Source organism: Schistocerca piceifrons, chromosome X (genome assembly GCF_021461385.2).
Source record: "Schistocerca piceifrons isolate TAMUIC-IGC-003096 chromosome X, iqSchPice1.1, whole genome shotgun sequence".
In the NCBI taxonomy this organism is placed as follows: domain Eukaryota; kingdom Metazoa; phylum Arthropoda; class Insecta; order Orthoptera; family Acrididae; genus Schistocerca; species Schistocerca piceifrons.
In genome coordinates this window covers 149,089,092-149,112,813 of record NC_060149.1, presented here as the reverse complement: position 1 = coordinate 149,112,813, position 23,722 = coordinate 149,089,092, and the positions used below count along the sequence as shown (strand labels likewise).

General features: G+C 38.6%; 2 protein-coding genes across 2 annotated transcripts in view; one reads left to right on the top strand and one right to left on the bottom strand.

Moving 5' to 3' along the window:
* The window catches only part of LOC124721603 (coiled-coil domain-containing protein 175-like), a 143,712-nt gene extending 140,700 nt beyond the window's left edge, over nt 1-3,012 (top strand). The window contains exons 7-8 of the mRNA XM_047246654.1: nt 1,174-1,287; nt 2,453-3,012. Coding sequence (XP_047102610.1) covers nt 1,174-1,287; nt 2,453-2,767 — 429 coding nt within the window. The 3' untranslated portion in view covers nt 2,768-3,012. The remainder of the gene's footprint in view (nt 1-1,173; nt 1,288-2,452) is intronic.
* Nucleotides 1,407-23,722, bottom strand: part of LOC124721604 (venom acid phosphatase Acph-1-like) — a 237,041-nt gene continuing 214,725 nt past the window's right edge. The window contains exons 6-7 of the mRNA XM_047246655.1: nt 12,108-12,325; nt 1,407-3,215 (exon numbers count right to left, since the gene is read on the bottom strand). Of these exons, the coding sequence (XP_047102611.1) occupies nt 3,036-3,215; nt 12,108-12,325 (398 nt within the window). The 3' untranslated portion in view covers nt 1,407-3,035. The remainder of the gene's footprint in view (nt 3,216-12,107; nt 12,326-23,722) is intronic.

The window sequence follows — 23,722 nt, the reverse complement described above, 5'->3', positions numbered from 1 at the left end:
AGGACAGGGAAAAATTATAATAGTACGCAATTTATGATTTGCCACACTCAATAATGTGGCTTTTGGAGTTTGTATATAAATGAAGAAGAATGCTTGAAATGACTGTAGAGCAGGTGTTAATATTTGAAACTGACTGAGGAGCAAAGAGACACACATTGGTAAAAAGATGAACATATGTCTGGAATTGTGTTAATATCATGAGTATTTAAAATGTGTTATTTCTTAAGAGGAAGTCGTTCATGTTTGTGAATTTTCTATGTACTTCATTTATGGATTGTACCACATATGCATAATTATAACTATTCATAAAAGTAGCTAACTGAAGTACACTTTGTTCCCATTAATAACTGGGTATCTGTAAGAAATTTTCTTTTGTGGAGTTGCTGTACGGCCAGTGTAGTATGATATGGGTCTGCCCTTCACTGAAAATAAAAAGGGACAGTTCTAAGTTCTCATAATATGTTTAGCAGGCGGTAGTCCAGTATCATACAACAAGTTTTGACATATGTGGTTTTAATTCATCAAACTATTGAATGACACTCAAACAGCAGATAAACAAAGCCACACTTCTTCTGTTAAATTTTGTTGTAAGATCACTGGGATTTTGCAACTATGGCTTAAATTCCACATTAGACTATAAGCTACATTATAACCTGCTGGGTAGGTTAGTTTACAAATTAGAGAAAAGCAAGAGCATATGTCCTCTTGTAGGACCATACCCTGGTGACTCACATTGATGTTCAAACTTCCCTTCAGTTTGGAGACAGCCTTACTTACAAAATGACAGTCTTGCCTGTTTGGTTTCATCACATATTAAGGCATAGACAGTCCTTATCTGTTTTTTTTTTTTTTTTTTTTTTTTTTTTTTTTTTTTTTTTTTTTTTTTTACCCTAGCTAAAGTTTGAAACCATAATTTGCTAGTGACTGTGATACCTGAAATTTGCTTGAAATTCCATAGACTGAATGACCTAAACTGTTGTGTTCCAGTTCTTAACTTTCTCAAGTGATTTCAGTGACAAGTCTTTTTTTGTTTAATGGTGTGGGGTAAGTATGGGAGATATTCATTAATTACAAGATAGTGCCTATTTCATTTTTATAAATAATTTTTTATGCAATATTGCAATTTGTAATGAGTAAAAGTGTATTTCATGTTATTACTTCTGTTCCTGCCAGTACTGCAATGAACTTGAAGTAATGCTTGAGAGTTACAAGAAGAAATGCCAAGCAATTGAAAGAACATCACAGACCGCTAGGAGAGAAACTGATAGACAGCAGAGTACACTGCAGGTAAATATATTCATCCATTTATATACCAGGAAGTTTGAGTGGTTTTAACAGTAATTCAAGTTGTGTCGTCTTTGGCAGGTAGCATGTTATGAAACTCATGGTGTTTTCACACAGACAGCTGCTAGTTGAATTCCTTTTATTTTACAACCAATTTTAGTCTTTCAGACCATCTTCAGGTACAAAAACATCACCACAATGTACATATTTCCACATTATGATCTATGTCATGTTTATAAAGCCAGTCTCTAATCTGAGTAGAAAGTAAAACATTCATGAGGACCGATAAAATATAAGCTTTCCATAACAACAAGCTAGGTGATATAACCTTTTGATAGTAATTGTTATTTGTGGAAGTTACATAGATCAAAGATAATTTTATTACAACTGTCTTGATAATGCTGAATACAGTGGAAAAGTATACTTGTTTTGGTTGCTAAACAGTCATCTTCAGAACTCCTGTCTTCCAAAAAAAGACAAAAAGGCAGTATCTATTGTTAAAATTGGAAGGTGTATGAATATGAAAAATAATATATCCGTCTGTCTTGTTACAAGGTCACATGTCACAGCCATGGTGTACATATTTCGGACACACAATACAAATGGCCATTCCTGCTTCTGCTGATTAATTAGGGACCTGAAGTCCCAAATGCTTAAAAGATGTTTCTTTTGATGATGTAAACTTGCCAGTGGAATGTCTGATTTAGACATTTTTCTTCATGTTGTTAGGAGAGTTTACTTGAAGAGGAAAAAGTACGTGAAAAAAGAAAATGTATATAAATCTAACTTTTTGTTATGTAGTGCTTGGAACATGGAAAGAGGTAATATATTCACTTATGGTGAGAAACAAAAGGTAAATTTCACTACAGAAGATGTGAGATTCTTAATTAAAGTGGAGTTAATAGTACACTGTAAAATGAAAGGCATGTGAATTGTTATGGGATTGTCAGCATTGATTGAGAAGAGAATCAATGAACTCATAGTCATAAGGTCATTTCTCTCTGGGTGAACAATGAAATGCTAAAAAGATGTGTTTCATTATTGAGAAATTGGTCTATGAAGGAACATTATTTGTGTATTTTAGCATAATTTATCAGTGAATTTCTCTCTGTAGCTTAAGTCTGTTAGTCATTAAAACTGCTAATACTTGCTGTAATTCTAATTTCAGGAAGACATAGAGAAACTAACATTTGTAGTAAAACAACTTAGTAAACAGCTAAAAGAACTGGATGTGAAAAGACAGGAGCAAGTTAAACGTTTTCACCATAATATGAACTCACTTTATAAACGCCTGAAAGTGGTGGAACAGAGTATACATAAGAATTTCACTGAAAGGTCCAAAGATCATGACTTACTTGACAAAGAAATTTCAGCAGCAGCTGAGATCATGTTGAAGAATGGACAGTTGCTACAAATGGAACTGGAAGACTTAATTCAAGATGTTCTTAGAATGCAATCTAATGTTGATAAAGCTAAAATATAAATTGGGACTTTATAATACTGTGGTGGAAATGTGAATGCAATTTTAGATGTATTAATTTTATTGACATTTTTATGTTTGTTACTATTTTAATCATCGTAATTTTTGGGTTGTTGCTTATAAGTTTCTGAAAAGTTGTTGTCAAATGATCATATCTGAAGAACCAGAGATGCACAAGACCATATAGTAGTACGTTATCTTCATTTCGCCTCCTCCTCCTCCTCCTCCTCCTCCTCCTCCTCTTTCCTTAATTGGCAGCTCATACTACTATTTAAGGAGGTGCAAGAGTTGGTGGTACGTAATTTGGGTCTTCAACTTTGCACTCAGTTTCCAGATTATTTGGAATCACATCATCAACAAGTGTCAAGAAAGTATCTAGCTTACAATCCAGTTCACATCCTGAAATTTTTAGTGCATATGGATCAAGGCTGGTTGAATTTCGAAGATATATCTGAAACAAGATGCAAAGAAACATCAATTACTTCCCTTTTGAGATTTATATATCATAATGGTACATTGTTATCCAAATAATAAATTGAACAGATATTAAGCTAGAGAAATAAGGATTACATTTTATTTATGATGTAGGCATATGGAATGACCCAAGAAAAACTGGTGTAAAGGTATCAACAGTTTTTGTTATGGCAGTAAGTGAAATAGAAAGGAAAAAAGTACTAGAGTAGCCAACATTTACCATATAAAAGATTACAAATACAACTGTATAAAATATTGAATTATGAAACATACAGACAAAGGAGTAGAAATTGGAGGAAGAAGAGTAGGGTGTTTGAGATTTGCTGATGACATGGTCTTTCTAGCCACAGGGGAAAAAGAACTACAGGATTTGGTGGGCACCATTGCAACTAACGGAAAAAAATATGGAATGAAAATTAACACAGATAAAACAAAAGTATTGGCACTAGGAGGAAATAAGGAAATAAAAATTATGCTGAATGCAGAAATACTAGAACAGGTGCAAAATTTTAAGTATCTTGGAAGCAGGATAGACACTGACTGGAAGTGCACCACAGAAATTAAAACAAGGATAGCAATGGCAAAAGAGGCGTTTCATAAGAAAAGGAGAATTTTCTGCAGCAGTCTGGACAGAGGACTCAGAAAGAGACTCATAAAATGTCTTGTATGGAGTGTCCTTCTATATGGCGCTGAAACATGGACTATGAGGAAAAAAGACAGAGAAAGGCTGGAGGCTTTTGAGATCTGTACATGGCGAAAGATGGAAAGAATAAGTTGGATGGATAGAGTAAAAAATGAAGAGGTACTGAGAAGAGTGGGAGATAAAAGACAGTTACTAGATGTAATAAAGAGAAGAAAAAGAAATTGGATTGGGTATGTATTAAAAAAGAAGGATGGACTGATAAAAACAGTTTCAGAAGGTTATGTAGAAGGGAAAACGAAGCAAGGAAGGAAGAGATTCCAGATACTGGATGACATGATGGATGGTACAACACACAGCAGCCTTAAGAAGGAAGCAATGGATCACAGAAAATGGAGAGGCAAAGGACCTGCTAATATAGCAGATAACTGATGATGATGATGACAGGTGGCAGCCAAATGAAAATGAGACAGATAGGAAGAAAAGTAGGTAAACTATTTATTATCTCAAAAGTAATCACCATAACTGTTAACACATTTATCCCACTGTGATACTAGACTGTCAGTGCCTTCATGGAAAAAAATGTTTGCAGTTGGCTACGGAGACATGATTGTACCCTTGTGTGCACCTCTTCATCCGAAACAAATCAATGTTCACAAATGCCTTTCTTCAATGCTCCAAAGATGTGGACACTGCATGAGGAGAGATCGTACTTTTTGGAGCATGTGTAGGAGCTTTCCAGCAAAACTTCTGCAGCGTTGTCGAAACAACCTTGGCAACCCATGTACCCACCAGCCCACACATTGCCAAGGTTGTTTCTACTGCATTGCAGAAGTTTTGCTGGAAATCTGTTACACATCCTGCATTCAGTCCTGATCTCTTCCCTTATGATTTCCATATCTTTGGAACCCCGAAGAAAGACACTTTTGGCTGTCAGTTTGCTTCTGATGAAGAGGTGCATGCCTGAGTACAATCATGGGTCCATGGAGAAGTGCAAACATTTTTCCGTGAAAGTACTGACCATCTTGTCTCACAATGTGATAGATGTATTAGCAGTTATGGTGATTAATTTTGAAGTAATGAACTGATTACTTACATTTTTTCTCATCTCTCTCGTTTTCATTTGACAACTCATTATACATAAAACTGCTGTTGATTACAAACAAAACATTATGTAAAACATGTACAATCATGGGCATAAGTTAAGGAATATTATAGATTCATAAAAATCATTGCATCATAGCAGTACTGTGCAGATTAAATTTTGCTGTGACAGAACAGAAAAATGTGCTATACATCAACATCTACATCCATATTCCGCAAGCCACCTGACGGTGTGTGGCGGAGGGTACCCTGAGTACCTCTATTAGTTCTCCCTTCTATTCCAGTCTCGTATTGTTCATGGAAAGAAGGATTGTCGGTATGCTTCTGTGTGGGCTCTAATCTCTCTGATATAGTCATAGTCATGGTCTCATGGTCTCTTCGCGAGATATACGTAGGAGGGAGCAATATACTGCTTGACTCTTCGGTGAAGGTATGTTCTTGAAACTTTAACAAAAGCCCGTACCGAGCTACTGAGCGTCTCTCCTGCAGAGTCTTCCACTGGAGTTTATCTATCATCTCCGTAACGCTTTTGCAATTACTAAATGATCCTGTAACGAAGTGCGTTGCTCTCCGTTGGATCTTCTCTATCTCTTCTATCAACCCTATCTAGTACAGATCCCACACTGTTGAGCAGTATTCAAGCAGTGGGTGAACAAGCGTACTGTAACCTACTTCCTTTGTTTTCGGATTGCATTTCCTTAGAATTCTTCCAATGAATCTCAGTCTGGCATCTGCTTTAGCGACGATCAACTTTATATGATCATTCCATTTTAAATCACTCCTAATGCGTACTCCCAGATTATTTATGGAATTAACTGCTTCCAGTTGCTGATCTGCTATTTTGTAGCTAAATAATAAGGGAACTATCTTTCTATGTATTCGCAGCACTTTACACTTGTCTACATTGAGATTCAATTGCCATTCCCTGCACCATGTGTCAATTCGCTGCAGATCCTCCTGCATTTCAGTACAATTTTCCATTGTTACAACCTCTCGATACACCACAGCATCATCTGCAAAAAGCCTCAGTGAACTTCCGATGTCATCCACAAGGTCATTTATGTATATTGTGAATAGCAACGGTCCTATGACACTCCCCTGCGGCACACCTGAAATCACTCTTACTTCAGAAGGCTTCTCTCCATTGAGAATGAAATGCTGTGTTCTGTTACCTAGGAACTCTTCAATCCAATCACACAATTGGTCTGATAGTCCATATGCTCTTACTTTGTTCATTAAACGACTGTGGGGAACTGTATCGAACGCTTTGCGGAAGTCAAGAAACACGGCATCTACCTGGGAACCCGTGTCTATGGCTCCCTGAGTCTCGTGGACGAATAGAACGAGCTGGGTTTCACATGACCGTCTTTTTCGAAACCCATGCTGATTCCTACATAGTAGATTTCTAGTCTCCAGAAAAGTCATTATACTCGAACATAATACGTGTTCAAAAATTCTACAACTGATCGACGTTAGGGATATAAGTCTATAGTTCTGCACATCTGTTCGACGTCCCTTCTTGAAAACAGGGATGACCTGTGCCCTTTTCCAATCCTTTGGAATGCTATGCTCTTCTAGAGACCTACGGTACACCGCTGCAAGAAGGGGGGCAAGTTCCTTCGCGTACTCTGTGTAAAATCAAACTGGTATCCCATCAGGTCCAGCGGTCTTTCCTCTTTTGAGCGATTTTAATTGATTCTCTACCCCTCTGTCGTCTATTTCGATATCTACCATTTTGTCATCTGTATGACAATCTAGAGAAGGAACTACAGTGCAGTCTTTCTCTGTGAAACAGCTCTGGAAAAAGACATTTAGTATTTCGGCCTTTAGTCTGTCATCCTCTGTTTCAGTACCATTTTGGTCACAGAGTGTCTGGACATTTTGTTTTGATCCACCTACCGCTTTGACATAAGACCAAAATTTCTTAGGATTTTCTGCCAAGTCAGTACGTAGAACTTTACTTTCGAATTCATTGAACGCCTCTCGCATAGCCCTCCTCACACTACATTTCGCTTCGCGTAATTTTTGTTTGTCTGCAAGGCTTTGGCTATGTTTATGTTTGCTGTGAAGTTCCCTTTGCTTCCGCAGCAGTTTTCTATCTCGGTTGTTGTACCACGGTGGCTCTTTTCATCTCTTACGATCTTGCTTGGCACATACTCATCTAACACATATTGTACGATGGTTTTGAACTTTGTCCACTGATCCTCAACACTATCTGTACTTGAGACAAAACTTTCATGCTGAGCCATCAGGTACTCTGTAATCTGCTTTTTGTCACTTTTGCTAAACAGAAAAATCTTCCTACCTTTTTTAATATTTCTATTTACGACTGAAATCATCGATGCAGTAATCGCTTTATGATCACTGATTCCCTGTTCTGCGTTAACTGTTTCAAATAGTTTGGGTCTGTTTGTCACCAGAAGGTCTAATATGTTATCACCACGATTCGGTTCTCTGTTTAACTGCTCAAGGTAGTTTTCAGATAAAGCACTTAAAAAAATTTCACTGGATACAAGACCTCTTCAGCTGATTGTCCACTGGAAGCATATTTACCTGACCAACTGATCAGCTGAAAATGGCCAAGTACAGCCAATTAATCCCAAGATGTGTAAAGGCATTGGTAAGTGTTTACTGCACATGACCAACTGAAGGGTGCATTCCAGTGAAATGAGATTGGTCAGACATAGTTAGTTCAAGCAGGCATTTGGTGCTGCTTGTGTCTCATTGTTTCATAGCTAATTATCTACTTTGAATGCTGAGAAATTTATAAGTAAAAAACATAATACTGTGTGATTATATGTATTGAATATGTAACAGTTTCACAACAAAAAGGTAATGCAAACCTGACAAAGTGTACATCTAGAAATGAAAGAAATTGTGGTAACTGTAGCTAAATACAGTGTTGAAAAATAGATTGTCAACTGCACATCCATGCTTTATACCTAGTAATCTACACTCCTGGAAATTGAAATAAGAACACCGTGAATTCATTGTCCCAGGAAGGGGAAACTTTATTGACACATTCCTGGGGTCAGATACATCACATGATCACACTGACAGAACCACAGGCACATAGACACAGGCAACAGAGCATGCACAATGTCGGCACTAGTACAGTGTATATCCATCTTTCGCAGCAATGCAGGCTGCTATTCTCCCATGGAGACGATCGTAGAGATGCTGGATGTAGTCCTGTGGAACGGCTTGCCATGCAATTTCCACCTGGCGCCTCAGTTGGACCAGCGTTCGTGCTGGACGTGCAGACCGCGTGAGACGACGCTTCATCCAGTCCCAAACATGCTCAATGGGGGACAGATCCGGAGATCTTGCTGGCCAGGGTAGTTGACTTACACCTTCTAGAGCACGTTGGGTGGCACGGGATACATGCGGACGTGCATTGTCCTGTTGGAACAGCAAGTTCCCTTGCCTGTCTAGGAATGGTAGAACGATGGGTTCGATGACGGTTTGGATGTACCGTGCACTATTCATTGTCCCCTCGACGATCACCAGTGGTGTACGGCCAGTGTAGGAGATCGCTCCCCACACCATGATGCCGGGTGTTGGCCCTGTGTGCCTCGGTCGTATGCAGTCCTGATTGTGGCGCTCACCTGCACGGCGCCAAACACGCATACGACCATCATTGGCACCAAGGCAGAAGCGACTCTCATCGCTGAAGACGACACATCTCCATTCGTCCCTCCATTCACGCCTGTCGCGACACCACTGGAGGCGGGCTGCACGATGTTGGGGCGTGAGCGGAAGACGGCCTAACAGTGTGCGGGACCGTAGCCCAGCTTCATGGAGACGGTTGCGAATGGTCCTCGTCGATACCCCAGGAGCAACAGTGTCCCTAATTTGCTGGGAAGTGGCGGTGCGGTCCCCTACGGCACTGCGTAGGATCCTACGGTCTTGGCGTGCATCCGTGCGTCGCTGCGGTCCGGTCCCAGGTCGACGGGCACGTGCACCTTCCGCCGACCACTGGCGACAACATCGATGTACTGTGGAGACCTCACTCCCCACGTGTTGAGCAATTCGGCGGTATGTCCACCCGGCCTCCCGCATGCCCACTATACGCCCTCGCTCAAAGTCCGTCAACTGCACATACGGTTCACGTCCACGCTGGCGCGGCATGCTACCAGTGTTAAAGACTGTGATGGAGCTCCGTATGCCACGGCAAACTGGCTGACACTGACGGCGGCGGTGCACAAATGCTGCGCAGCTAGCGCCATTTGACGGCCAACACCGCGGTTCCTGGTGTGTCCGCTGTGCTGTGCGTGTGATCATTGCTTGTACAGCCCTCTCGCAGTGTCCGGAGCAAGTATGGTGGGTCTGACACACCGGTGTCAATGTGTTCTTTTTTCCATTTCCAGGAGTGTATAAAGTACTCAAACCAAAAATATGGTGTCATTCCTGCAGTTCATCTGTGCTAAAAGACATCATAAATTTCTCTTGAATGGGATATGTTGCATTGACATTACAGTTTTTGCTGTCAGAGGCATATCTTTTTGTTGATAGTGTTAGCTGGCAAGTGAATGTAGCCACTTCATATTTCTCATTCTAAGTAACAATGTTTTGTAATGGGCCTATAAATTTGACTATTACATCAAGATCAATAGGTTTTTCAGTTTCATTGCTTCTTTGCAACGATCTCCACTATTCAAAATGGAAATTCTACCACTCATTGAGACTTAGAAAAGTACTTGTTAAAAGTCATTGGAACTTAACCAAGTTTTGACATTGGGGAGGGTCTCACCGAATAAGTCTTTATTGGATAGCCTTCCTAACCCAAGAGAATGTAAGGCACAACACTATTTGTTCTTGGTATCATCTAATGATTTGCTGCTCTCATAACTCCCTCTTGAAATTTCATAGAAAGTCTAGAACATGAAAAAACACAACCCTCAGTCACTTTTCCATTTGCCCCTATGTGTACAGTTAGAAACCTGTAATCTAAACCAGGTACAACTGGTAAGATGATTTGTGGGAGGAAGGGTTGGGAATATTTATAATTTCTAAACATGCCACTTGAATTTCATAGACTCTTTATCCTCAAGTGCATGCTATCTATGCACCTCAAACAATTTAATAAGTCTTATTTCTTCCAAGAACCATTTACTGTTACTTTGACATCATATTTGGGAAAATGTATTTGCGAAGCATTCTTCACCCCCATGAGGTATGCATTTTCTAGAAAGTAAAACTTTCTGTCCATATTCTAATGAAGTAATTCAGTTGCCTGGTGATGACCATGTGTTGGGCATTATTTGGTTGTAGTATACAAGCTTCAGTGATTGGCCATATTTGGCCGACAGTGTGATCGACAGGTATAGGCCCAGTGGATAGTTAGGCTCAGTGTTCCTGAACAGTCTGTGGGGGCAGTGGTCATGAGCATAGAGGTTCTGACTACATTTTGTGTCCATTTGGCATCTAGAGTTACAGGAGGTGGAATGGTGCAGTATACACATGTGCATGACATTACAAATGGCTGGATTGGAGGCCAGCTATAGTGGATCAGAAGCTGAATATCACCTGTTGCATGACTTTATGGCTGTGAAGATCATTTCAGTAGTGAATAAACATTTAATAGCCCTACAGGCAATGTCAACAGTGGGCTGAAACAAAGCACCAAGTTTGTTATCTTAAGTGCACAAAGTTTGTTATCTTAAGTACACCAATATTTTCAATCAGCAGAGCAATTACCCTGGTTAGAGATGTAGCAGAAACTTATGTGTCACGCTTCCCACATCAGACTGTCTGTCATTAGTTCTGAGAAGCTTTTCTGTATATATGCCCCTCACAAAAAGACAACATGTGCCTCAGGAATTTGCTGACTTTTCCACCATGTGTAGACGTATGAAGAGGGAAATAGTGTCCTGTCCAAGGACAGTTGCAGTTTAAACTAAAGATCGATTCCCACCATCTGTGGCAAGCCCCTGGAACATGTTATACAATCATGCCAATTCAATTTTGTGGAACATCCCAGTGTACTCATCTTGAGCATCATCATGCTATGAGCATCTAAGGCCACTGCATGTTTTTTTTCTGAGGGTGCTGTACATGTGGATGATCTTGCATTGGCATGTGTACCATTTTGAAAATCACATATTTAGAATAGCTACCGCACTTAATGCACTTCAGTTAAATTGAATATACATGGGCTTGTCCATCCTGTTTTGCCATGTAAGGACACCCCATTCAGTACTGACCTTCTGCACATAAGCAGCAATGGAACACTGCACACAGTAAGTGGCACTCATATGCCCTGGCCAGTTATCAGGTATACCATAACTGTGCCAAAACTCGAAATGTTGCTGGTGCACCTATTTGAGAACCTGGAAAATTCCCTAATAAATGGATAGGTCAGTAAAATATTGCCACAGATTAAAAAATAGTTCAACATTCTAATTATGAAGCTTGTCACTAAGAATGCCTGATGCTATAGAAAACTTTATCTTTTACCAGTATTAGTCAAAATGAGTATAAGAGAAATGCACCTTCAATCTTCGGAAACCACAAATGTTTGTAAAGAATACAGTATTGAGTTTTTGCTACTACTATGAGCTGCACATTCTATGAAATAACTGAGTTCAACTTTTGCTAATATTAAGAGCTGCACCTTCTATGAAATAACTGAGTTCAATAGTTGTATGCTAAATTCAATGAAAATTGTAAAACAGTCAAACTCAATAGTGAATACTCACTAAATATAATTACCAACAACCTGTAACTGTTATGTACATTATTCTGATGAGAATAAGCTTATGTCACTATACATCTCAATGCTGTACTGCAGTGTTTCCTCTACTATTTAAATTATTCTGGTCATTTTACCAGCATTATATCATTTGCCTCCATATACCCTCTTTATTTAGGAGTTCATCAGTCCCAATTTGTTCTTCGTATATGTGGTTACTTGCTGTTCTTTTTGTTTCTGTATAGCCCTCCTGACATCAAACAGCCCTTGCAGTGCTCCCTTTTATAAAATTTTGCCATCTTCAGTGTTGTAACTACAGGTTTGACAACTTTCTACAGTGTGTTTTTAATATGAAATTAGCAGATTACAGACTTCACTTCAGGTCACATAAGAGGGCAAAGTGAGAAAATATAAATTTCACATGTGCTCACCTGGACACTGTGCTCTCCACTCGTTTTGTCTTGATGTAGTTCTATCATAATTAGTGCACCATATGCAGGGATTTGTTCATCCCATACTTTCAGTGCAAGGAGTAAATTTGATATAGTTGAGTCATGCCCAGCATACATATAAAATTTTCTTTGTGATGGTGTTAAAGTCCCATCGGCTTTTCCTTTCATGTCATTGACTATTTTTCTTAATAGTGGACCTGAAGAAGAAGAAGAATTTCTGAAAAATTGTTAGTTGAATACATATGCAGCCACTGCAAAGCATCTGAATCATGTACAACTGAAGAAAATTCCATTTTTTGAACTCATAAAAATCAGTGAATTTGTTCACTTCCTTCAATTTTTAAAAATTGTTATGTGGAAGAATTTTGTGAAAATTTACCTACTTCCATGTACTTCTAGTTGTACAATTGCTAGGAACTATGTATGACATGAAATGACTGTGCTGATGACTTGGGAGTATATGCATGGAATATTACAAGGAATACTTATATGCAAACAATTTAGTATAATGTGTCCCTACACTGTGAACCCAAAATCCTGGGCACCTGTTGCTGTTCATTACAATGGTAAAAACTATGCTTAGAGGATGTAATGTCTGGGAAAGGATTTTGAACTAATTTATGATACATTAAAGGCTGGATGAGCTCTTCATTCCCTTTCTTCCTGAAGCATGGTGAACACTTTTTTAGTGACTTTCACCTGGACTGCAACAGATGCTCTTTATTAACTGTATAATTCCTTCCTTCCTTCATTCATTCATTCACACACTGTGTTCTGTACATTTCACCATAAAGGTGAGCCTCTAGAAATATGGAATTTATTCATTCATCATATTTTGTAGATCCCATCAAGAAGAACCATCCTCAGGGATGTGGGATGAGTCAATCTATACATTTACAAAAGACAAGGAAATCATGAAAACTTATCTGTATGCTGTATTAACAATAAACTATCACTATACTGCTTCATGTTATTCATGCGTATGTCATGTAAATTTAATTGAGTAAATTAGTAAAAAACTGTTGCTTTTGAAAAGAATCTGCTGCCGCCTCAGTTTTACTATACAGGTGGTGTTTATCTGTTATTATCAGCTTAGTATTTGCTTGATTACAGTGGTATTTTTCAAAGAAAATATTTTCTTACATTTGTAAATACTGAGTTCTATTTACGGTACATTGCAACTTGTTGTGCAGCTTTAAAACAAACGCTGCTACTTGCTATATAGCTAACAGTTTCAATACTTGAATCTAGATATTCACATAATTTGTAGATAGAGTGGCCAGTGATGTATTTTTTAATTTTCTTTTGAATTGGTAGGGTTTCCCAGTTTCTTTCTTTATGTTAGATAGGAGGTTTTTAAATATCTTTCCACTGGAATGCATGACTCCATTGTGAGCCCTAGACAAGGAGGCAAAGTCTGTATGAAAATTATTTTTATATCTTTTATTGTGACTGTGTAAATTACTGTTCACCTAAAACCAATTTTTATTATTAGCAACAAAAGCCATGCAAGATTATAAGTATTGGGAAAGAAGTGTAAGAATAGAAGGGGGGTCAGCAGAAGAAAGTGCTATCCCACCAGAGCACATTTTGCATTACTGTATGTTATATGTTTGATCAAATCAAGGAGGACCACATAAATATAATAATATGATGCAATTTATGTAGTGAAGAACATTTTCTAATGGTACACAAGGAATTACTTGCTTCCAGCTTGTGGTGTACTTGAAAACACAACAGATTATGTGATCAGACTAGTCCTTAATAAACAGCACTTCCTTCCACTGACCCCTTCAGTTCCAATAGCCTTAAAAAGGCTTCTGCAACATGTATGGTTGTTTACTTTGTACAACATTCTTATTGTTCATTTCTGCTGAATGAACACTATACTTACTTTAGGTGCCTGTCCCAGAAGATAATTCCATTAAACAGCAGTGACTAAAAAATGTGATATAAGCCAACACACTTGTCTTTGTGTCAACACAGTGAGAGATGCTTCTATTGGCTTAAAAATGAACTGATACATGGAAATCAAGGCTTTCTCTATGCATTTCAGTGATGAAGTCTTCTTGGGTTATCAGGCGAGTCAAGGTGTCATTCTGTGACAACATTTCAACAAGTTTCCTACTCGTCACCTTCAGACAATGTATGAAGATGATGAATAGGAAACTTGTTGAAACATTGCCAGAGAATGACTTGGTTGATAACCCAAGAAGTCTTTTTGATCAACCTGAACTGAGTTTCTTGATTAGTTTATTTATGTGATGACTCTATTTTAACTTGTTATCTAGCTGGATCCTAAGGAATTTTACCCAATGTGTATGGTCATTAGTGTCTACTTCTGGTACTAACAAGCATTTTGATAGTGTGAAATGGCATAATATGATCCTTTGTGACATTTAGACTTGACTGTGAGCTGTGAACCACTTGTAAGCACGACCTGCTATCATATGAGTTATTTCTGCTATGACTGAGTTTATATCATTGATTCATATGCTTGTGTTATCAGCAAATATTAGAGTTTTTAAATATCTCATTGAAGTAATCTGAACATCATTTATGCAGATCAGAAACAAGAGTTAGCCCAGCACCAATTCTTGTGACACTCCTATTGTGTTCCCCATTCTAGTGTTTGTTTCATGCTGGGAACAAAATCTGTTAATGAGACCAGGACGGATGCCATTAATGCCATAATACTTCAGGTTACAGAATATACCAACAGGATAAATGCTCTTGTTTAGTGCTGCTAGGTATTGTATGGCTTTTGCAGTAGACAGCCCCTAGCAAAAGCCAAACTAAGAGGCAGTTAACAAGTTTTGCTTAGTTAAATGAGGCAGAATTTTCTTGTTCAGCACTGCTAGTAATTCATTTATGAGGTATTGTGTTGCTCTTTCACTGTGGGTAATCCCTTGCAAAACCCAAACTAAGAGGCCATTAACAAGCTCTGCTCAGTTAAATGAGTCAGTATTCTGTCATAGGCCACTTTCTCTAACACATTTCAAAATATTGGAATGAGTGTATAGGTGTGTAATTATAAGTGGTTTGCTTGTGCCTTGCCTTAGTAGATGGGAACTGCAACAAGAACAATGTCATCATCACATAAAATCTAAGTAAATACTTCCCTCCCCCACTCCCACTCCCCCTCCACCCCGCACACACATACCTTGCCATGGTGGGGTGGCTTGCATGCCTCAGCAATACTGATAGCCATACCGTTTTTGCAACCACAATGGATGGGTATCTGTTGATATGCCAACCAAATGTGTGGTTGCTGAAGAGGGGCAGCAACCTTTTTAGTAGTTGCAGGAGCATCAGTCTTGATGATTGGGTGACCTGGCTTTGTAACTTCAAACTGTACTTGGTGAGCACCCAGACTGAGAAGAAAACCCAAGAATTTGGGAATTTTTCTTTCAAAATTTTATCACTTTATATTTTGTGATTTCAGTACTGTGTTCTATGGCTAGGCAGTAGCTGGATCTGGGTGTGTCATACCAGATGTTACTTGGTGTGCCTTGGTCCATGGCTGGTTTACGTGAGTAATGGTCCAACTGTGGGTACTGCGGACAGGGGACACTTATTTCAAGCCATTGCTGACAGTAGGACATCTTCAGGCACCACACTGCCAGCCAGTAGGAAAGCTGGAAATCGTCATATGAGGGACCTGGAGCAGGCCAGCTAGAGGCATTCAGGACACACAGTTGTTCTCACCTACCACCTCTCCTCCCAGCTAGATGGTATGCTGGCTCCTATTTTAGGACATCACGCCCTCAGAATGGCTGCGGCAGCCCCATAACACCACAGCACATGCCTTTTGCTGTATTTCTTTGTAATATGGCTTGGAGCAAATGTGGCACTGAAGTTCTTGTTATGTTTCTCATTTTGAGAAATTTCCTAGCACACCCAGGCATCCACATCCCACCTCCATCCTAACTTGGCTGTCTCTGCACAAACATACGTGACCTTGCTGTGCTGGTACTGCGAATGGAAGAAATCAAGTGGAAACTACAGCCATTATTTTTCCCAAGGGGATGCAAATCTACTGTGTGGTTAAATGATGATGGAATCTTCTTGAAATTCTGAGAGTAGCAGGGTCAAATACAGGGAGGAAAATGTTATAAACCACTTGTACAGAAACCAGATGGCAGTTATAAAAGTTGAGGGGCAGGAAAGGGGAGCAGCAGTTGAGAAGAGAGTGAAATAGTGTAACCTATTCCAGATGTTATTCAATCAGAGCACTGACCAAGCGATAAAGGAAACCAAAGAAAAATTTGAAGAAGGGATTAAAGTGCAGGAAGAAGAAATAAAAACGGTGAGGTTTGCCAATGGCATTGTAATTCTGTCAGAGACAGCAAAGAACTTGGAAGAGCAGTTGTATGGAATAAACAGTATCTTGAAAGGAGGATATAAGATTAACATCAACGAAAGCAAAACAAAGCTAACGGAATTTAGTTGAATTAAATCAGGCAATGCTGAGGCAATTAGATTAGGTTCAAATGGCTCTGAGTACTATGGGACTTAACATCTGAGGTCATCAGTCCCCTAGAACTTAGAACTACTTAAACATAACTAATCTAAGGACATCACACACATCCATGCCCGAGGCAGGATTCGGACCTGCGACTTTAGCAGTTGCGCGGTTCCAGACTGAAGCGCCTAGAACTGCTAGGCCACAGTGGCCAGCAATTAGATTAGGAAATGAGACACTAAAAGTAGCACAGGGTGGTTATACTTAAACTTCCGATACTTCAACCAGTGTAGATGGAAAACTATTAACCATATGGGTACCCAACTTTATAGGAATGATGTTCAGACTGTGTGGTGCAGGATTTGCATTGTTAGTAATGTTAGTGTCATGAATTGGCATTTGGGGTGGGTACTGGTATGGAGACATGGGGTTAAAACACAAGCATCAATATGCATTACAGTTGAAGGCAGTCAACATGGCTCTGGACAAAGTGAGCAGGACTTTACTCATAAAATTTTGTTATCAAAACAACAGCAATAGTGCTGCTGCTGTTCATAAGTATCTACGCACTAAAGAAATAAAGAGAGGTCCTCTTTCCATGTAGTGGGGTTGAAGAACATGGTTCGGAAGTTTGAATTAACTGGTGATTTGGAAATTGTTCCTGGGAGAGGCCAACAGCCATTTGTACCACAATTTTTTTAAAGTTATTGTTGCAATGGCTGAGATACGCAACACTAATGCACATTGCAGGTTGAAGATGAGTTTGACTACACACGTGACTGGGCTATAGCTGCATAGCACAAATCATTTGAGGCTGCAGAAGACACTTTGAGCTCTGACTTATAGATGCTGAGAGACTACTTTCACAAATGAAGACAGCACTGAACCCAGCTAAGGATGACGTATCGTGCTTCCACATTTGTGACTGCTCAGCAAGAAGAGAGCTTAATTGCAACTTCAGAGGGAAGTGACTCAACCGTAACAACTACCCTAAATACCTAGGAGTGGATAGGACACTTTTCTTACAAGGGGCATCTGGCAAAGATCACAGGTCAAATGAGGACAAGGAATAACGTCCATAAACTGTGTGGCAGCTCTTGGGGGCTCCACAGCAAATACACTTCATACATCAAGAGATGGGCTTATCTGTTGGATGGTGGAATTCTGTGTTCCTGAATGGGTTAATAGCTCACATATGAACGAGATTGATGTACCAAATGACAGTATGCGGATTATCAGCAGCACAATAAAATTGCCCCTACTTCATGGCTGTCCTCTTTGACTCAGTACCACTACTGCACTCAAACTTCAACATTCACAATGTCTGGGAACAACACTGCAAAGAGCACTGCCCACTACCCACCACAATGTTGAAGTTTCACAATCATATAGAAGCCTCCTGGTTTCAACTAATCACGCAAAGTGTGGGCAGCATTAAACCAAATACACACTGGCCATGGCAGAAGGTTCGATACCCCCCATAAATTGTAAAAACACAATTTCCAAAATGTGACTGTGGAGCTGAAAAGCAAACAACCCAACACATAGATGAAAAATGTCTATCTCCGAGGTGGTTATGAAGTGGGGATTTCCCCGTACTACTATTTCAAGAGTGTACCGTGAATATCAGGAATCTGGTAAAACACCAAATCTCCAATGTTGCTACAGCCAGAAAAAGATCCTGCAAGAATGGGTGCAATGACAACTGAAGAGAATTGTTCAGCACGACAGAAGTGCAACCTTTTCACAAATTGCTGTAGATTTCAATGCTGGGCCATCAACAAGTGTCAACGTATGAACCATTCAACGAAATATAATTGATATGGGCTATCGGAGCAAAGAGCCTACTTGTGTACCCTTGATGACTGCATGACACAAAACTTTACCGACATTGGACTGTTGATGACTGGAAACATGATTCCTGGTCAGACGAGTCTCATTTCAAATTGTATAGAGTGGATGGACATGTATGGGTATTGAGACAACCTCATGAATCCATGGACCCTGTATGTCAGCAGGGGACTGTTCAAGCTGGTGGAGGCTCTGTAATGGTGTGGAGTGTGTGCAGTTGGTTTGATATGGGACCCCGATATGTCTAGGTATGACTCTGACAGGTGACAGGTATGTAAGCATCTATTCATGTCCATTGTGCATTCCGACAGACTTGGGCAATTCCGGCAGGACAATGTGACACCCCACATGTCCAGAATTGCTACAGAGTGGCTCCAGGGACACACTTCTGAGTTTAAACACTTCCGCTGGCCACCAAACTCCCCGGACATGAACATTATTGAGCATGTCTCGGATGCCTTGCAACGTGCTGTTCAGAAGAGATCTCCATCTCCTCATACTCTTATGGATTTATGGACAGGACTGCGGGATTCATGGTGTCAATTCCCTCCATTAGTTGATTCCAGGCCATGTCATGTTATGGCACTTCTGCATGCTAACAGGGCCCTACACAATATCAGGCAGGTGTACCAGTTTCTCTGGCTCTTGAGAGAAAGAGAGAGTCTATGATGTATGCCATATGAGAAATAAATAAATGTAGATATGTGTAAGCACAGCATATTTAAGTCTGTCAGGAAGTATGTCATGAGGCATTGACTGATTACAAAGACAGCTTAAGGGTAATCTCATATCCTATAAAATCACCAAGATTTCATTCTGCACAAAATACCATTATAGCCGCCAGAATTACTAGTTTTTAGTAACCTGGTGAATTCTGTAATCTCCTTAGAAGTAGTAGTTTTGAAACTAATGTCTATTGGAGGTGTATGCAGTGTCTACACAAGTAAATCTAATGCATCAGTATTTGATTATTTAATACTAAGTGCCATGTTTGCTGTCTCTGTGAAGAAGCTGTCACTGGATTTGGTCTCCAATGACTTGAAAGTGTTACCATTTTTTCCCAGAGTTATTTTCTGGCCACATAATTACATTTGGATCACTATTTTGTTTGTTTCTTGTTTAATAATGATCCAAAACGTTTTGCTTTATTCTTCACCTGTTTTAGTTTTTCAGCATAGTATATGAGTTTCACTTTTTTAATGACAGATTAGAGGATTTCACAATACTTGTGATAATTGAGTTCAGTATCTTGGCTACTGTTTTTTTCTCTGAATTACAAAATACTTTAATCCCAGGAATTATCTACCCCTTATCCTTGCCACAGTTCAGTTGTGACTTTCATTTGTTTCAGGGGAAAATGACACAAAGTACTGTAGGAATATGTTTAAGAAAGAGTTACATTTTCTGTCAACACTATCTGTTTTTCTGTTATAAAAATTTCTCCTCATCATTGTTCCTTTAATTTCTCTCTGACTAGTGGTATAAGGAAATCTTGTGCTAGAAAATGGTACCTTCACAATATTGCAAGAAGCTAAAACACAACTCAGGAGTTTGATAGTTACTTTAAAAAATATAAATCTATCTTAAATAAAATAATAAAGGAGACAAAGAAACGAGACAATGACAAATACATAGAAGATGCTTCAAACAGCACCAAAGCAATCTGGCAAGTTGTAAAAAAAGAAACCAAATCTTTCAAAAGTAGAGTTAATAATATAGTATTAAAAGCTGGCTTGGAAAACATTAATAACCCACAGGAAGTAGCTAATATGTTTAATAACTATTTTCTAAATGTAACAGAGAAACTACTACAACAGACTTCTAATAGAAAACAGCATACAGAAACAGGGAAAAAAGTCTCAAGTAGATCAATGTTTCTGTACCCAACAAATGTAGAAGAAGTACAGGTTACAATAAAAAGTCTCAAAATGAAACACTCTGCAGGTGTAGATGATATACCTGATTTCATTATAAAGAAGTGTGGGGACTTGATTACTGAGACCTTAACCCACCTATGTAACCTATCTTTTGCTACAGGAACTTTTCCTTCATGTTTGAAAATAGCAAAAGTAAAGCCATTATACAAGAAAGGAAACAAAGATGATATTTCCAACTACAGACCACTGGCACTTCTCTCTGTTTTCTCAAAAATATTAGAAAGGCTTTTCAATAAGAGGCTAAGAGACTTCTTGAGAGGTAAATGGCATTCTGTCAGAATCTCAATGTGGATTTAGAGCAAACCACTCAACCGAATCTGCAGTTCACTCCTTTCTATTAGAGGCACTGATAGCATTAGACAACAAAAAAATTACCATGGGCATATTTTTAGATTTGTCAAAGGCATTTGACACCATAAATCATGACAAATTGCTACACAAGCTAGAAAATCTTGGCATTAGGGGAACAGCTAACAACTGGCTCAGCTCTTATCTTAAGAACAGGGAACAATATGTGGAAATAGATCAAGAAAGGGACAATGCCATTAGGAAATACAATTCCAAGCTACTGACTGTTAAATATGGAGTGCCACAAGGATCAGTAATGGGTCCTGTTCTGTTCTTACTCCATGTAAATGACCTAAACATAAGCAATGACAGCAGTAAAATATTTCAATTTGCTGATGATACAAGTGTTCTAATTACAGGAAACTCAGAAGAAACTCTTGTAAAAAACATAAAAAAAGCCACTGACAGGCTAACATGTTACTTTGATGACAATTACTTAATAATAAACACTGAAAAAACTGTAGCTATGGATGTATTACACACAGCACAAACAAAAAATTTGATATCACCCAATCTAGAGCTATACGGACAGACAATTGCCAAAACAGCCCATACCAAATTTCTTGGACTTCATCTACAAGACAACTTGAAATGGAAAGTACATATTGAGCAAATGAACAAAAAATTAACTACTTCTTGTTTTGTGCTGTGTACATTAAAAAATTGTACCAGCTACAACACCCTTCAGTGTCTATATTATGCAGTTGTACACTCTCACCTCTGGTATGGGATTATGTTCTGGGGAAATTCTGGAGATGCCATCAAAACATTAAAAAGTAAAAAAAAATTATAAGAATAATGGAAGGGGTAGACAATCGCAAATCATGTAGACCATATATATATATATATGACTGTAATAGAGGGAAACATTCCACATAGGAAAAATATATCTAAAAACAAAGATGATGTGACTTACCAAATGAAAGTACTGGCAGGTCGACAGACACACAAACAAGCACAAACATACACACAAAATTCAAGCTTTTGCAACAAACTGTTGCCTCATCAGGAAAGAGGGAAGGAGAGGGAAAGACGAAAAAAGGACGGGTGCACACACACACACACACATATCCATCCACACATATACAGACACAAGCAGACATATATTATTTTTTTTCCCCCTAAGGTAAGTCTTTCCGCTCCCGGGATTGGAATGACTCCTTACCCTCTCCCTTAAAACCCACTTCCTTTCGTCTTCCCCTCACCTTCCCTCTTTCCTGATGAGGCAACAGTTTGTTGCGAAAGCTTGAATTTTGTGTGTATGTTTGTGTTTGTTTGTGTGTCTATCGACCTGCCAGCGCTTTCGTTCGGTAAGTCACCTCATCTTTGTTTCTTTTATATATATATATATATACACTTGAAAATATAATGTATTTAAAGCAAAACTTACATACAAAAAGACCACTTATCACTCAAAATCACACAATACACACCTATGATACAAGACAAAAATTAGATGTACATGTTCAAAGTGCCAACACAAAGTTATTTCAAAACAGCCTTATCCAACTATACAATGCCTTACCAGATACCATTAAACACATACACATACACATACAAAACATTGGTCACTTCAAATCTAAACTGAAGTCTTACTTGGTTGATCACTGCTTATACACAGTAAATGAATACCTACAAAACTAAATTTTTGTGTGTTTTCCCAATTTAGTCTCATTCAGAAGAACATTTGTATTTTATCTCTCTGTATATAGTGTAAAAACATTTATTTAAGTATCCATCATTAATTGATATATTAATGTGTGTTATTATGTACAAAGGTATATTATATGTAAAACTGTTAATATTAACAAAAAAAATCCAAATATCTCTTGCACATTGTGCGGCTGTAGATGAAAATGGGTCAATAAATCAATCTGAACACTGTGATGGAGCCGATGTTTATGATCTTAAAGCACACTATTTTTCTTCTATAAGTGTCTGACTGGTCAATAAAGATTATTTTTCATATTTGATCATCATGGTCAGATAAATAGTTGACTATTGTTTCAACTACAAAGAATGATTCTCTAGCTAAGTGCGCATAACCTTATTAACACTTTCTAGCTGTTTTATGAAGTATATGGCATTTACTGCTGATGGCCTTTAAACTGTCAGTCCTACAGTCTCGTACGTTTCCAAATCCACTATTATGGAACAGGATTCAAAAAGCTGTTGAGCACAATAATTGTTAACCTGAAAGGCCTGGGACTTAACTCCATTTTTGCATATGTAGCCACTCTCCTTTCCTTCTTAAGGGTTGTAAAATAGTATAACATTAGCTTGTATCCATCAAGATGAATCTGTTCAGTTTCGTAACTCTGTTTATTCAGATTTCTAGTTTCTTATTTGATGGCTGCTGGAAACCAATTATAGACTTTTGCACCAGAATATAAAACACTATTCTGGACCCTAGACATGGATACACAGTTTATATGAATATTATTTTCATTTTCAGTATTGTGGTTGTGACTTTTACACTTCATTCTAAATTCAGTGATATTTTACCATTAGGAAGCAAATGTATTGGCACAGGAGTATAAGAATCTGAAGATTAGTAATGAGGCTTCTGCAATATGTTTGGTTATCAATTTTACCCAATATTCTTAATGCACATTGGTGATTGGCACATCAAGCAACGTGCTGGCCTAGCCCTTGTTCATGAATGGATCCGTTACACTCATCGACAGTTGTATTTTGTTCCCAAGGAATTGTTTCAACTTCAGTTAATGACTGCTTCCAAACTTTCGGCTTTTTCTTGGGATTGGCTGGATGGTGCTTAATGGTCACAGTCTGACTGGGAATTTCTTTCTGTAACTGCCTGACATTTGGCGAAGTTTGGATGTTTATGTGGCTTGGAGTCTAATATTATATCCCAACATTGTGTGATATAGCTTTTGATTATGAGGCTTTATCCATGCTAGGGAAAGGTTTAAACTTTGCACCAACTCCCAAACATTTGTCGGTGGTTGATTTTATTAGTACTGCTGTTTTTA